The sequence below is a fragment of the Oryctolagus cuniculus genome, chromosome 12 (genome assembly GCF_051225735.1).
Source record: "Oryctolagus cuniculus isolate XC-2025 breed Fujian yellow rabbit chromosome 12, ASM5122573v1, whole genome shotgun sequence".
Classification (NCBI taxonomy): domain Eukaryota; kingdom Metazoa; phylum Chordata; class Mammalia; order Lagomorpha; family Leporidae; genus Oryctolagus; species Oryctolagus cuniculus.
Window position 1 is genome coordinate 90,483,273 of NC_142878.1, and position 15,806 is coordinate 90,499,078.

At 46.5% G+C, this 15,806-nt stretch overlaps 1 protein-coding gene across 10 annotated transcripts in view; it reads left to right on the top strand.

Annotated features, from left to right (window-relative positions):
- Positions 1 to 15,806, top strand: part of MAP2K5 (mitogen-activated protein kinase kinase 5) — a 270,153-nt gene that overhangs the window by 47,059 nt on the left and 207,288 nt on the right. For 6 of the 10 annotated variants that reach the window (XM_089310609.1, XM_051821809.3, XM_002718072.6 and 3 more), the window contains 3 exons: positions 376 to 416; positions 1,676 to 1,743; positions 9,542 to 9,590. In XM_089310609.1, the coding sequence (XP_089166735.1) occupies positions 376 to 416; positions 1,676 to 1,743; positions 9,542 to 9,590 (158 nt within the window). Of the gene's footprint in view, positions 1 to 375; positions 417 to 1,673; positions 1,744 to 9,541; positions 9,591 to 15,806 lie in introns of those variants that run through there. The other 4 variants (XM_089310612.1, XM_089310611.1, XM_089310614.1 and 1 more) reach the window with 3 other exon arrangements.

Here is a 15,806-nt window from a genome sequence, read left to right on the forward strand (position 1 = left end):
AACCCCAGCTATTTCCAAAGTAGTTGAAGTGATTGCTGATACACAATTTCATAGAGTGAGGAGAGATTACAGAAATTTGAATTATGAAAGGAATCTAACCATTTCAGCACAGTTAACTTGATTTTTTTATATGTTTTAAGCAGAAATTGGAATTTATACGAGGTGGTGTCAGAAAGCTCTGTGCATTTATAAATGCTCACTCCTGCAAGTTAAAGCCCTGGTTCGTAATTCCCACTCTGGGTCTTGGGAGCTACTTTTCAATCATTTCTCTCTGCTAATTTTGGTGTCACCCTCATTTCTTTTTAAACGATTCATTTTGAGCAAATTTGTAAATGGCCCTGATGTGTTCTACAATTTAGTCAATTACTGTTTCAGCCTGCAAGCCTCCTGGGGAACGGAACATACATGGCCTGAAGGTACGAATTTCAATAATTGTTTCAGTAAAGTTAGATGGATTTGTAATGCTGTGTTCCACTTATTGAAATGTCAAATAAAACTGCACTTTCTCAAGCTCTGACAAGCGAGCCTTTTTTTTTTTTTTAAAGTGGGAGGTGGAGGGGGCCCCATCTGTAGGGTTTGCTCAGTGTGTATGTGTATTTGGATGGGGGGTTTGGTGCAGTATTTGGAACTGTTTGTGGGTCGCTTTCTTCAGGATGATCCTGGGTACTGGAAGATTTATTTGAGGGAGGCTGTAGACTTCATCTCGGTGATTAATTAAGCACAGACGTACAGTGCGCACAGAGTACCCCCTCCTACTCTTTTGGCATATTTATGCTGGAAGCATATATCTAGTTAATGTCCTTTTATTGTTCTGTGTATTTTGAATTCTCGATTTCTGCTTAGGGCTTCACATCTGAAAGTAAAGCTGGCTATTTTGTGAGGCTCAAGTATTTTACAATTAATTACTTGGCCTTAATTTTTTTTTTTTTAATGAATAAGGAACATCCTACAGTGTTCTGCTTGGTTATAGGGCTGGAAGGATGTGATTTTTTTTTTTTTAAGATTTCTCTTTTATTTATTTGGAAGGCATAGTTGCAGAGAGAGGGGAGACAAAGAAAGAGAGAGAGAGAGATTCCATCTGCTGGTTCACTCACCAAATGGCCCCAATGGCTGGGACTGGGCCAGGCTGAAGCCAGGAACCCAGAGTTTCTTCTGGGTCTCCCATATGGGTACAGGGGTTCAAGCCCTTGGGCCATGTTTTATTGCCTTCCCATGCACACTGGCAGGGAGCTGGATTGGAAGTAAAGTAGCTGGGTCTCAAACTGGTGCCCATATGGGATACCAGTGTCTCAGGCGAAGGCTTAACCTGCTACACCACGATACGATGATGTACAGCTCACTGCCAGCTCCAGGAGATATTCTTAATGTACTTTCTTCAGCATTACTGTTTTTGTACATGTTCTAGACAGTGAATTGAATTTCCTTCATTTGTCTTTCCTTTTTCAGCACCATTTAACTAAGTATGTGAATAATGACGGGAGTTTAGAGTATTATGTAATATATGGGTTGTGCGGTTCTGTAACCTATATAACTGAACAGACACCAGCCATGGGTCTGTCTTGCAACAAGCTAATTAACCTTCATAGTGAAATGAGAAATTTGTGGCAAATTATAGGTTAATTAGAACTGTGTCCTCAGAACACAAGAGTGATGGAGATTCTTTCTTTACTCATAGGTGAACACCAGGGCTGGGCCCTCCCAACACAGCAGCCCAGCCGTCTCCGACTCACTTCCAAGCAATAGGTGAGAAGCAGCGACTGAAGATGCTGGTGTCGCAACGATCTGCAAAGACGGGGGTGGAGTGGGTGGAGGGGGGGAGTCTTGGGGATGACACATCTTTCCTGCAAGACCCAACAACATGCGTGTGGCTGAAAAGACACTTGACCAGTTGGATAACTGGAGCTTACAGATGGGCCAGCGAGAAAGCAACTCCTTTAGAAAGATGAAATTAGTCCTTCCTGTTAAACTATTGATTTTGGTCTGTGGGGTGGTTTTTCTTCAGTCTCCAACTTATATAGAAAATTCAGTGCTTTCAACAGTTTCATGCCTTGGTGATCTGGTGTTTAAGTTGTTTGGAGTGCGCTGTGTTTTTCTTGCTTGTTCATCTTGTGGTGGTGTGGGTATCCACTGACACCATCACCAGCAAGAGGACGAGAGGAAAGTGGTGAAATTCAGATTGACCACCCACATTCCTCACCAGCGTCTTCGGTGGTTCAGAGATTGATGCTGTCATAGAAGGAAGATAATTTTCATCAGTTCACGCTGACTAACATTGCCCCGTACTAGGAGGGATATGAAAGGCTTTTGCCTCCCCAAAGTGCACTTAACAAGCCTGAGAGTGTCATTGCAGACTCTCAGGGAGAAGGTGGCACCAGGCCGAACTGATGGAATACAGGATGTTTTGGTTGTACGAGGGCAGTCATGGAAAACGGAGTTGAAAGATAAGCTTATTTCGGTACAAAAATGTTTTAAAATCATGCTTAGTCTTTTTGTAATAGGAATTGTTAATGTACTTTTGAAATTGATTATTTTATTTATTTGAAAAGCAGATAGAGGGAGAGAGACAGAGAAACAGAGATCTCCTATCACTGGCTCACCCCCTAAATGTCTGCAATGGCCAGGACTGGGCCAGGCCAAAGCCCAGAACTGAGGACTCAATTTGGGTCTCTCATGGATGGCAGGGACCCAATCCTTGACCATGACCTGCTGCCTCCGTGGGTGTGCATTAGCAGAAAGCTGCCATGCAGAGTGGATCTGGGACTGAAACCCAAGTACTCCCACATGGGATGTGGTATCCTGGGCAGCAGTTTAGCTTCTCTGCCAGATGCCTGCCCCTCATAAGCTTTTTTTTTTTTTTTTTTAAGATTTATTTTATTTGAAAGATAGAGCTACAGAGAGAGGTAGGGACCTAGAGGTCTTCCATCCCACTAGTTCACTCCCCAAATGGCTGCAACAGCTGAAGCTGAGTCGATCCGAAAGCAGGAGCCAGGAGCTTCATTTGGGTCTCCCACATGGGTGCAGGACTTGGACCCTCCTCTACTGCTTTCCCAGGTGCCTCAGCAGGGAGCTGGATCAGAAGTGGAGCAGCTGGGACTCGAACCAGGCCCATATGGGATGCTGGTGCTGCAGGTGGTGGCTTTACCCACTTCGCCACAGCATCGGTCCCCCTCATAAGCTTTTTTTTATAATAATTATTATTTTTTAAACTATTTTATTTATTTATTTGAGAGGTAGACTTAACAGACAGTGAGAGGGAGAGACAGAGAGAAGGGTCTTCCGTCCATTGGTTCACTCCCCAGATGGCTGCAATGGCCGGAGCTATACCGATCTGAAGCCAGCAGCCAGGTGCTTCTTCTGGGTCTCCCATGTGGGTGCAAGGGCCCAAGGACTTGGGCCATCTTCCACTGCATTCCCAGGCCACAGCAGAGAGCTGGATGGGAAGAGGAACAGCCGGGACTAGAACCAGCGCCCATATGGGATGCCGTTGCCGCAGGTGGAGGATTAGCCTACTGTGCCACAGTGTTGGCTCCACCCCTTCATTAAGTTTTTTAAAGACCTCTTGTACTCATAGATTTCAAAATTGATTTCATAATTATCTTTTCATTCCATTTTTTCCCGCAAACTTTCTGAAGTACCTCTGTACATGCGGGTATTCAGCCAGTAGATGCGATCATGTGGTCCTTGAGGGTGACATTGTGCAGGTGATTGCTCCATGCATATCTTCACCAGGGTGACTGAAAGACCAGAACTGCCATTCCGCGCCCTGGGGTTTCAGGGCCTCAGTCAGTGCTTGACGGCCATTTAGCGGGTGAGATGTAGTAGGCTTCTACTTTCTTTTTTATACCTCTTCCTTCCCCCTTAGGCCACATCCTCAGGTGTTGGGCCAGGGGACTTTACTGTAGATAACTTACAAAAGTCTTTCCTTCCCTGGCCCCTGCCCAAGAGTCACCTCCTTGATTGCTTTATTGTGGTCTGAGTGTGTCTGCCCACCTACCTGCCTGCTGTGAACACACTGCTCTTACAGAACATTTCCTTCTTGGAAAAAAAAAAAAAAAAAAAAAGTTTCGGGCTGGCGCCGTGGCTCAATAGGCTAATCCTCCACCTGTGGCACCGGTACACCGGGGCGCCGGATTCTGTCCCGGTAGCCCCTCTTCCAGGGAAGTGCAGTGGAGGATGGCCCAAGTGCTTGGGCCCTGCACCCCATGGGAGACCAGGAGAAGCACCTGGCTCCTGGCTTCAGATCAGCGCGGTGCACCGGCCGCAGTGTGCTGGCCGCAGCGGCCATTGGAGGGTGAATCAATGGAAAAGAAAGACCTTTCTCTCTCTCTCTCTCTCTCTCTCTCTCTCACTGTCCACTCTGCCTGTCCAAAAAAAGAAAAAAAAGTTTCACTTATTTGAAAGGTAGAGAGACAGAGATCCTTCTGTCTGCTGGTTCAGTCCCCATGCTCCTTAAAAGCTGGGACTGGACCAGGCCATAACTAGGAACCTGGAACTCCATGTGGGTCTCCCACATGGGTGACAGGGACACAGCAACTTGAGTCATCATCCGCTGCCTCCCGTGGTGCTCATTGAAGAGCAGGAAGCTGAAATCCAAAGCAGAGCCAGGACTGGAACCCCGGCACACCAGAACGGGATGTGGGTATCCCAAGCACCATCTTAACTACTGTGCCAAAAACCTGCCCTGGCATTTCCTTCTCAACCAGTTCATCCTGTCTTCAGGTGCCCTCAGTTTGATTCTGCACCCATGGGTCCTCTGCCGTGTGGTTGTAAGATTGCCAGGTAGCACCTGGCAGCTCTTCTCCATGCTTGCTGGGCCCGTGAGCCCTGGGCCTGCAGAGTGGAGGCATGAGACAGAGCGCTGCTGCTCTACTCAGCTCAGAGAAGCTAAGGTGTCTTCCAGAAAAGGTGTTCAGCGCACACGCCGATGGTGAGGTGGGGGAAGAGCAGGCACTGTCCCTGGTGTTTCAGATTTCATCATGGCACGAAAAGCAGGATGGCAAGGCTGAGAAGCAGGATGGCTTTGGTGGTTCTGGATTCGGTTTTAACTGCGGACGTGAGCTGACTTGGTCGTTCAGAAAGTATCCTGTGTTCGCGGAGTGTTACGCAGTCGTTGGTTGGACAGCAGTTCAGACCATCTGATGACTGGTGGCTTCATCCCTTGTGGATACAGCAGCCTCCCCGTGCTAATATAGGTTGCTGTGGTAGTGATTCCTGTCACGGGGGCACTGTAACCTTCAGAAGTCCCACAGGGGATCTGAACCTGCCCCCTCGGTTGGCCATGTTCTTTGTCCAGGTCGACAGCTGATCACTGGGTGCTGTCTGCAGCCCCATGTCCCCAGGGTTCACTGTTTGATGCATGTGCGACAAAAAAAGTATGCAGTTGATAACTTTGTCTAGTTAGTGCTCTGAGTGGAGAAAGGAGGGGCTTGGAGAGAGCACTGGTCAGGAAGGTGTTTCTGTTTGAGAGTGCCATTTCTGTCTAGACCCAAGGGACGAGAAGGACCTCGTCAAGTCCATGGCCAGACGAGGGCGTTTCCCACAGGAGTGTCTATAGGGAAGCTCGGGGAGAGTGCTGGCATGGGGCAGGGCTGTGGGCACAGAGGCAGGGAGGCAGCCGAGCGAGAGACGACGAGCAGGAGTGGCCAGCAGCAGGTCCTGTGGGGCCGAGGAGGCCCAGCAGCCCCAGCTCTCCTTGTCCAGTGCTGCTGACCCTGGGAAGGCTTCCGGCCGGAGAGTTCTGTGTCACCCTGTGTCTGTGAAGGTCCCTTGCCTGCAATGTAGAGGAGGGGGAGGGGCCCAGGTACCCGCCAGGCCCACCCTCCAGGGAGGCTTGAGGCGCTGGGTGGTGGTCCCCGCAGCAAGAAGGGTCTGTGTCTGTTGTCATGTAGCTACGCCTCAGCAGGCTCTTTCAGAAGCTGGGCTGTCTCCCTGTAGTACCTACTCAGATGTAGCTCGGCTGTTGCTTCTTCTAGTCATCTGCCCTACAAACACACCTCCCCTAGATTTCCTGTCCCAGTGTGTTCCCCATCATCCCCCGGTGGCTGACTCCGGCTAACCTGCCCACCATCCTTCACAGCTGTCTGGGCCCCCGTCACTCCCTGTGTATGCAGGGCTGCCGGCCAGCATCTCCGTGGCTCTCCAGGCCACTGCTGCAGCCTCCTGACCGCACCCCCTCCAGTGCTGCCCCACTTCCTCGCTCCTGCACATTGCCCCTAGAGCCAGCTTGCTGACGCACCCTTCGGAGCCATCGTCACCACATGGAAGCCCTTTCACTGCTCTTCAGGCCTCCCGGGCAGAGGGCAACAGTGTTCCCCACATGGGCGCCCACTCCAGCTTTCTGGCCTGCACACTGCCCCTGCCCACTGACATTCCAGCTGCAGGTCGGTTTCCTCTCCCTGGAGGTCTGCATGCCCACGGCTGCCCTTTCCTGTCTTCCTCTTCTCAGCCCCTTCACCTCTAGTCTGGCTAACGTTGGTCATGTTTGAGGATCGAATGATCATACTGCCTTTGACTGTAAGCAGTGAACGCATTGTAGTGTTTTTAAAACGTGCTCTTAATGATTTTTATTTTACTTGAAAGGAAGAGAGAGACAGGTGGAGAGAGACCTTCCATCTACTGGTTCACTCCCCAAGGGCCCACAAGAGGCAGGAGCCCAGCCCTTAGAGTAGGTCTCCCAGGTAGGGGCAGGAACCTGAGTACTTGAGTCATCCCTGCTGCCTCTCGGGGTTCAGGTTAGCAGAAAGCTGGGTTTGGGAGTAAACAGTAGTCAGGACTTGAGCGAGGCACTCCGACATGGGATGTGGGCCACCTACGTGCTCGCCCAGACTCCGTTGTATTGTAATCACCTCTGCCCACAGTGGGTTCTTGCACTGCTTGAGGGCAGTGACTCTAGCACATTCGTCGTCCGAGCCCTAGTTTCTGGCGTGGTGCTTGGCACGTAGGAGATAGTCAAGCCTGCTTGATGAATGGACTTGTACACTTAGATTCGCTTTAAATCTTGTCTCTGCCTTGAATGCTACCGGTTCCTCCAGCTTTTCTTATAGGACGATATTTTTAGTCCCCATACGCTTTTACTCTTCTTTGGATAGCTCAGTGCTTGTCCTCAGGTATAATAATACAATATGTATTATATATTCTTATGTATTATATACAGATAACATTCTAATAATGCATGGGTTGCAGTTGTATCACATATATAAGGGTTTTTAGAAGTGATTTTTGCGTAGTTCAGGTCACTCTGCCTTTACAGGTAATGGAAACACTGGGTGAACTCAGTCACAAAATAGGCCAGGGCACACAGTGTGTTTTTTACCAGGCCATGTTTGCAGCCAGATGTCCCTAATGAGGGACATGAGTGTTCCCCTCTGTTACTGTCAGAGTGTGAGCTGTTCTGTGCTGGAGGTGCGTGACTGTTACTAAACTTAGCTCACTGGTCCACACAGTGTTCCTAGGCCGTAATTACTGAGTTTACGTTCCACTGCCGAGGCAAGGCCTTTCCTGAACAACTTGGCTTCCTCCTTCTATGAAATTAGGATGATTAAGCTTTCCATCTCTCTACCTCTGCTCTTGGGAAGATTGATGAAGTTGTATAAAGGAATCATGTTTTATTTCTTGGATGAAAGACGGTTTGTAAATGCCATGAATCAAAATGTTATTATTTCAAGTTTATGACATAATGGAATATCTGTGGAGAAGCATTGCCTGGGCTTGGTTTGGTTATTTGTGTCTTTACAATATTTGAAAACTATCAAATTGAGAGTCATTTGAGGGAATAGTAGGATCTAAACGCTTCCTAGAGAGAAAAGTGTGTGTGTGAGAAAGTGAGTAAGGGATGGACTGGCTTTGAATAAGGTCTGTACCTTCGTTTCCTCTCTAAATTATGGATGACAGCCATACCCCAGGGCTGCAGTGACTGTGCAGATTAAATTAGGATGATGAAGTGCCAGCACCCAGCGCAGCACCTGGCACCAGTAGATGGTGATTGCAGATTATCAGTTAACTGGACGGGTGTGAGGCAATCGTTTTTTTTTTTTTTTTTTGTCTGCTTTTCTGCTTTAGTCTCAATCCACAAAATTCTTAATTGCTACTTTCCTGCATGTATTTGGAGGTTTGAGAGAGCAGTATGAAAGTGTGGGTGATGGCTCAGTTTATGAAATCTAGGCGAGGACCGAAGTGCCCTCCTAGCCTGCAGTGGACCATAGCAGAAGTTTAAGAAGCATTTTAAAAGAAGAACAATTATAACTGGAAGTGGTACATGTGGTCACACTTGGAGCCTAAGACTTTCTCACATTAACCTATTAGAGGCCCCAGGTAGAACGTGTGTGCGCATGCGTATTTCATGTTGCGTCCCGAGTCCTTTTGCTCTCGGTGGTGCTTGTGGTATTTATGTCTTTCTGCATTACTGCAACGACGACTGCTGCTACCACTGTGACCTCCACCACCATCCCCACCCAGCACCACCGCCACCACGGAATCATGACAGCCAGAGCAGTGGTCAACATCTATCAGACAGCACGTGCCAAGTCTCTGGGCTGGGTTCAAGGATGAGAAAGGCGTGGAATACCCAGAAGCGAGTGGGATGTGGTCTATGTTCTGAGGAATCTCCCAGTCTTGCGAGAGTGTGTGCTGGAAGAAAGACAGATAACTAACACAAGGGAGAGGGTTCATCTGGTAGGCAAGTAGTGAGTGAGGACAGATTTCTAAGAGGAGGGTCAGTCGTCTTTAAATTTCAAGCGGAACCTTGGTGGGAGGTGCTCTTTTATGAGCCACCCCTAGTTGGGTGGGCGTGTGTAGACACAGCTCACTCCAGACCTCGCCTTAGCCACCCTCTGTCTTCCAGAGGACTTTCACTTACTTGTATACATAGCCATATCTACCCAGAGCACATTTTGATGTGTCCTTAATATAACTCTGGAAACTGAGTCGCAAAGGGTAGGAGAGAAAAGGCAGCTAAAAATTCCTAATTTTATTAATAAAGCATACCTGCTATGTATAAAACACAGGGCTAAGTTTTTTGTAATACTTAATTTTACTTAGAAAGTAACTTGTTCTAGATCACCGGGCTGCCCAGCACCAGGATTTATTTCTGCTTCTCATCTTATTCCCAGGAAGTAGAATTGTAACTCTTAACCACAGTGAAAGATCAGGACCCAAAGCATCTATTTTCTTTTGAAGTTCTGTAATCTCTGTTTGCTGTGGACATTCCAAGACTCCATTGTTAGATACTGTGTGCCTAGGCAGATGTTACTGAAAGGCTACCCAAAGACAGAACTAATGACCCTCCCCCCCCAAAAAAAAGTTGTAGCTGACCCTTGACTGTGGACTTCATTATTGCTTTACTTTTCGAGTGGGATTTTAGTCGCTCAATTGATGCCCTTGGCAATTGGCCAGCCACTCATTAAAAACCCTTGCACAGGGAGGAGGCTGTAGAGGGTAGAGCCCTTGTCACACCTAAAACTCAGGTGTATTCTGGTCTGGAATTTTCGGTGGTCTTCAAAGGTACTAATGATCTTGCACTAAAAATTATGTCTTCCCTTTTCAGCTTAAAGAAGTCTTCTGCCGAACTGAAAAAAATACTAGCCAATGGCCAGGTAGGTGTTGTTACGTATGAAGGTTTTCACGTAGCCAGAGCTTAGTACTGTGCGGTTTCTGTATCCATAAACTTACTCCACAGATAGAGTCTGTGGATTTCTTCCCGTCATAAATGAAGAACATGGCTTAATTTGATTGGCAGAACAATTTGCAGCACGTTTTTCAAACTGTGCTAATGGCTTTCCCTCCCAGCAGATTGAAGCACCGTGCACACACCCTGCTGCCATCTCAGTTTAAGAAAAGTTAATCAGTTCTGAACAAGTGTGTCAACTGCGGGCTGGTGGGACGGCCTGCGTTCTGCAGCCGCCCGCCTGTTTCTTTCATTGTCTTTGGGGAGAAAAGGGAGAACGGTTACTTTCTTGCCTTAGCTCCTCCTTTTGTCCTGAAACTACCGCTGGCCTCTTCAGGGAACCAAGTCACAGCAGATGCTTCTGCCTAGGCGACTGACCCCCGCCAGCCAGGGAGGGACGAGTGGGCCTGCAGGCCAGGTATTTCTCACTAATTTTGATTCAAGTAGATGGACACATCTGAAATGTGTATGGGGCTTTTAAACATACACGGGCAAATGGAGTTACCTGCAGGGTCCTCGATTCTTCAGTAGCATGTAGATGCGTTTTAATGTTTGTGATAGTGGGAGCCCTTTGATAGCCGTGGAGGCAGGCGCCTGTCCATTGCCATCAAGCCTGCCTATTAGGCTCTATTGACTGAGACATCTGTGTCACTGCAAATAACAGACTCTTATTGATTTTCTTAACTGCTGTTCACTTCCCGTCCATGTTTCGAAGGCTGAAATCTTAATTATCTCAGATGCTTATTCAGTGCCTTCACACGCTGACCTCTCCAAGCCTCATTGGCATTGCATGAATCAAGTGCTTGTAGTGGAGCATGGCAGGAAGACAAAGCTGGGGCTGCCGCCTGTCCTTTAACGTCACCTGGAACGTTGTGGCCCAGTAGCCGTGTGCGCCGTAAAACGGTGACCGTGTGGCCATGCTTCTAGAGTATTGCCTGCTGCGCACGCAATGTTGTGAAGACGGTCAGCAAAAATGAAGCTGCTCTGGGTCCGACTTTTGTAGTCATCGTCCAGGTCCTTAAATGCTCTGTATACAGCTAAGGAAAACCTCGTGTGGCATGTGTAGTCTGAGTAGTTTCAAAATTCCAGAGAGCGCCCAGCTAAGACTTTCAACTCTAAGCAGCCGAGGGTCAGTTTAGACTGAGGTTGAAGTCTCTGCTTCCCCCCACCCCCCAACACCACCAGTGTCCTGTATGTACACAGAACCAGAGTGAAATAAAACCCAACTGAAAGCAAAAGTATCAAGCCCTGGATATTTATGTTTCTTCAACATGCTTGCATTCTACTTACTAATTGTAATTTACATACGAGTCACTTGTGTCCTTCAGCTGGAAAATATATTTCAAAATTGACATAAATTAAGAAGCTTTAACTACATTTGTTCGGCGCAGGCAATGGAAAATAACCTGTCACAGAGTCCTCTTTCAAAAATGAAAAACAGTTTATTTCCACTGCCAAAGGAAAAAAAAAAAACGGCATTCTGAAATGTTCTTAATGTTTTCACAGCAGACCTAACACCATAAATATCTTAGTGCTAAGTCTCCGTTGAGAGGGCCTCTGCAGTGGGGGACTGGCATGGCGATGTCGCTTTCTCCTGGGAAGGGCCTAACCCACCTTAGACAGAACGGCATTGTCTTTGTTTTTAAGGATCAGCTTTTCTTATGTGCACTTTCATTCACAAAACAAAGCAAGCCACCTTTGGGAGCTTTCAGAATATTGCTCTTTCCACGAATCCCCCCGCCCCAGTTCCCTGATGTTAGGGAGGAACTTTGCCGCGATGAGCCGCGTAAGGCAGCGTGCACAGTTGCGGGCAGACAGCCGTCTGGGCTGAGCGCCGTGGACGATGTGAGTCACATTTAACGATACTTCAACACTTGAGCGCAGTGTTTTATTCTAGTGGTTTATGCGCGCAAGCACTAATAATGATTTGCCTTTCCACTAGCCTCCACTTAGATTTAATAAGGAATTCATATTAATCATTAAAAGAAAGGGACATGATTCTTCAAGATAATCAAATATTGACAGGTTAGAAATAGCTTTCTGCCTGGGTTCATTGATATAGGTTATGTGATATAAATATTTATTTCTTTTCTGTCACTCAGAGTAAATGCCACCGATTGATTCAGCATTGATATAGTGTCAACAGTTCATAAGAAACATTTGACTGGCCCGTGTTTTCCGATTAGTCTCTGCTCTATAAAGTGGGATTTACTAAATCTCTCCAATTGTCTGCTCATAGAGTGTGACTGCTTTCTGAAGCCATTACTGCTTCCATTTGTGAGGCAAAGGTCTTGGGCTAGGACTGGTTTCTGTCAGAGCTTTACATGTAAAATAAGGATTAATTGAGCATTTTTATTTTAATGATTTATAAGCGATAGGTACTGATTCTTCTTAACACAGACAGACAATAAGCAAAGCACATTTTCTTAGCTGATCCATAATTGAATGCCATTTCATTTTCCCTGTTAATTTCATTAATATATTAAGTCAAGCCCTTTTTTTCAAAAAAGTTTAACCTTTTGTCTTTGGAATAGAGATATTGTTTTCCTCTCAGCACCTTTTGAAGGAGGATTCCATTTTTTCCAGCTTGAAAAAATAAATGATAAGGTATTTCTGGGCCCTGTTATTGAGAGGTGTAAGTCAGTCTCTCTGATGGGTTTTTCCCACTTCAGTTCTGGTGTGGCAGCATCTATTGAACATTGGCCCTGGATTTGAAACTGATGAAAAATAGCCCAATGGGTCAATTTAAAGAATTTTTAAAGTAGACAGTGACGCCAAGGATGCGGCTGTGACCATTGCATCTATAAGTTGTTTTTCCTCGTTTGGTCTTTTAGATTTTGTGGGAGAGGGTGAGAATATTTTCTTCTTCCTGATAAATCAAGTGTGAATATACTTAGAAGTCGCTGGTCTAGAACTGATTCCGGTTTTGCTGCATCCTTGACTGTTACTTTGAGAACTTGGAGTGCCATTAGGAAAACCTTGGGTCTTTGGGAAGAAAAAGAATGGGAGAGGGAAACTAGGTATTCATTGTAAAATCAGCTTTACAAACTATCATTGCTAGTAGATAAAACTCTTAGATCTTGTGGCTCTTCTTGGATCACTGTGACACTGCAGCGTAAAAGAGTCTGTGTGTTTAAATGCGAACCACAGGCCACACACCCAACCACTACCCTTGGCGGCTGCTGTCTCCCTCCTCTCCTCCAGCTGGGGCACAGCCCCCTGCCAGTCACTTTTCTCAAGTCATTTGCTGTGTTGGCAGTTGATTTGCAATTGTAACTCTTGGCTTTTTCTGCCCCCACTCCCCACCCGGCATCTATTATCCAGCCTTTTATTTGCTTCTTTTAGTCAAGGAATCTGAACTATCTTTTAAAACTATTTGGCAGTTTATTGGGTAAAAAAATTTATTTTGCTCCTTTTCAATTTAAAGATTAGCTATGTGATTTAAAAAACCATTCTTAGAAACAAACAGCAGAGCTGCTGAAATTACTGTTTAATTGTGAATGGCCTTCACTTGAGTGCTTAGTTGCTACTGAGAGCAGTGACTGTCCCTCCACACTCATAACACAGAGCAGTGAACCAGAGTGTGCTGAGACCGACTTCAAACCTTGACTAGTTGTTAGTGACTACTCACATAGCCTACGTGGGCTGAGCTAAATGATCTTAAAATGCTATAAAATTCAGTTTTAGGATACTTGATCCAGCTGTAATCTTCAAGTGCAGTACTCTTGGAGGCCTACAGATCCCATGGCTGTTCTTGCACTTCATTTGGGGAGGTTGAATTAATAGGCAAAAAATAAATAAAAAATAAACTAAAAAAGGCAGAAGTGTTATTTGGTGTTTGTTGATCCCTTTCAAGATTTTTTTCCTAGTTAAGATCAAAAGAAATCATTTGATCAGACATATGAAACTTTCAAAATGTTTTTAATAATGAATTCATGATTTCTATAATAGTCTTCCTTTTCGAAACTTTTTAAAATATAAATATTAATATATTGCATAAAATTTAGGAAATTCAGATAATCGAAAGGAAAAGAATCTGATATTTTAACATTTTTGCTATTTAAAAAAATTCTTGAAATCTTTTTGAAAGGCTGAGAAACAGGCAGAAGTTTTCCACCGACTGGTTCACTTCCCACCTTCCTATGACAGCCAGGGCTGGGCCAGCCTGAAGCCAGGAGCCAGGAGCTCAGTCTAGGTCTCCCAAGTAGATGGCAGGGATTCCACCACTTGAGTCATTACCACTGTCTCCGAGGGTGCATATTAGCAGGAAGCTGGAATTGGAAGCAGAGCCGGGACTTGAACCCAGCTACTCTGATACGCGATTTGGGCATCCCAAGCAGTGTCTTAACCACTGCACCAAATGCTTGCCCCAGAATCTAATATTTTTAAAAATTATTTATTTATTTATTTTTTGACAGGCAGAGTGGACAGTGAGAGAGAGAGACAGAGAGAAAAGTCTTCCTTTGCCATTGGTTCACTCTCTAATGGCCTCTGCGGTCGGTGCACTGCGGCCGACGCAGCACGCTGATCCGATGGCAGGAGCCAGGTACTTATCCTGGTCTCCCATGGGGTGCAGGGCCCAAGCACCTGGGCCATCCTCCACTGCACTCCCTGGCCACAGCAGAGAGCTGGCCTGGAAGAGGGGCAACCGGGACAGAATCCGGTGCCCCGACCGGGACTAGAACCTGGTGTACTGGCGCCGCAAGGCGGAGGATTAGCCTAGTGAGCCACAGCGCCGGCCGAAAATTATTTATGTTTTTGAGAGAGAACAGAGAGAAGTGAGGGGGAGAACAAGGTGGAGGAAGAGCAAGGCCCCTACCCCCTGGTTTATTCCCCAGACGCTCACATATGGGGCTGGTCCAGGGCTGGAGCCAGGAGCTGAGAATGCAGGCAGGTCTCCCGTGAAGGTGCAACACAATTGCTTGATCATCACATGCTTCTTCCCAATGAGTGCTTCAGCAAGAAGCTGGAACGGCGAGTGGAGCTTGGTCTCGAACCTGGTCGTTGTGATATGTGATGGGGGTGTCTTCACCAGCATCTTCACTGCTAGGCCAGACACATCCCAATGTTGTTTAAAGATTGATTGATTGATTGATTTGTTTGTTTATTTGAAAGGCAGAGTTACAGAGAAGCAGAGGCAGGGAGAGAGAGAGAGGGTCTTCCATCTGCTGCTTCACTCTGCAAATGGCTGTAATGGCCAGGGCTGGGCTGATCAGGAGCCAGGAGCTTCTTCCAGGTCTCCCATGCAAGTGCTGGGGCCAGGGACTCAGGCCATCTTCTACTGCTTTCCCAGGCCGTAGCAGAGAGCTGGATCAGAAGTGGAGCAGCCAGGACTCAAATTGGCACCCATATGGGATGCCAGCACTATAGCTGGCAGCTTTTACCTGCCATGCCACAGTGCTGGTCTATATATATATATATATATATATACATATACATATACATATATATATATGCGCTATCAGTCAATTCATAAACCAGAGAAAAATGTGTGTAACTTTAAAATGCTGTAGAAACACTTTAATCCCTTTTCTTACAGATACTGTCTTTCTAAGTGACATGGTTCTATAACTTGCTCTTGAAAACTGTTTTTATTTATTCTTGTTTTTCTGAGTCTGACAGTCCTTCTCATTGTCTGCTGGATTCTGTCTTGATTTGTAGCTGTTGTGTTTGCATGCACAGTGCTTAGCACACGTGTACACATACCTGCAGCAGTCAACGGTATCTGTCCCCTTCTCACCTCCCCACCCTTGTGAGGCCCCCGTCATGCCCTGATGTTGGATGCCTGCCACTCCTGCTTAGATGAGAGTACTGGGAATGCTAGCCACTTGTCTTTTCAGCCTAGTGGTGGGTATTAGCCAAAACAAGACTGAGCTGTTGGCATTATGAAGGTGCAAGGTGCGCAGACACTTAACTACGTCCCCTTTTGCCTGTGGAGTGGTGGACAGGATATGACCGTGGACTGCAGCACCTCACCCCAGAGCCTCAGAGGCTGCAGAGCTCCATCCTGCTTACCCTTTAATCTCCATGTTTCTCATCCTGAATTTGTGGACTTGCATAAGGGTGATTTCTCCCTAGAAGTTTACCTTATTCCGTGATGAGAATGCAGCTTGGGTACAAATTGTTGGAGTCATGTTTAGAACAT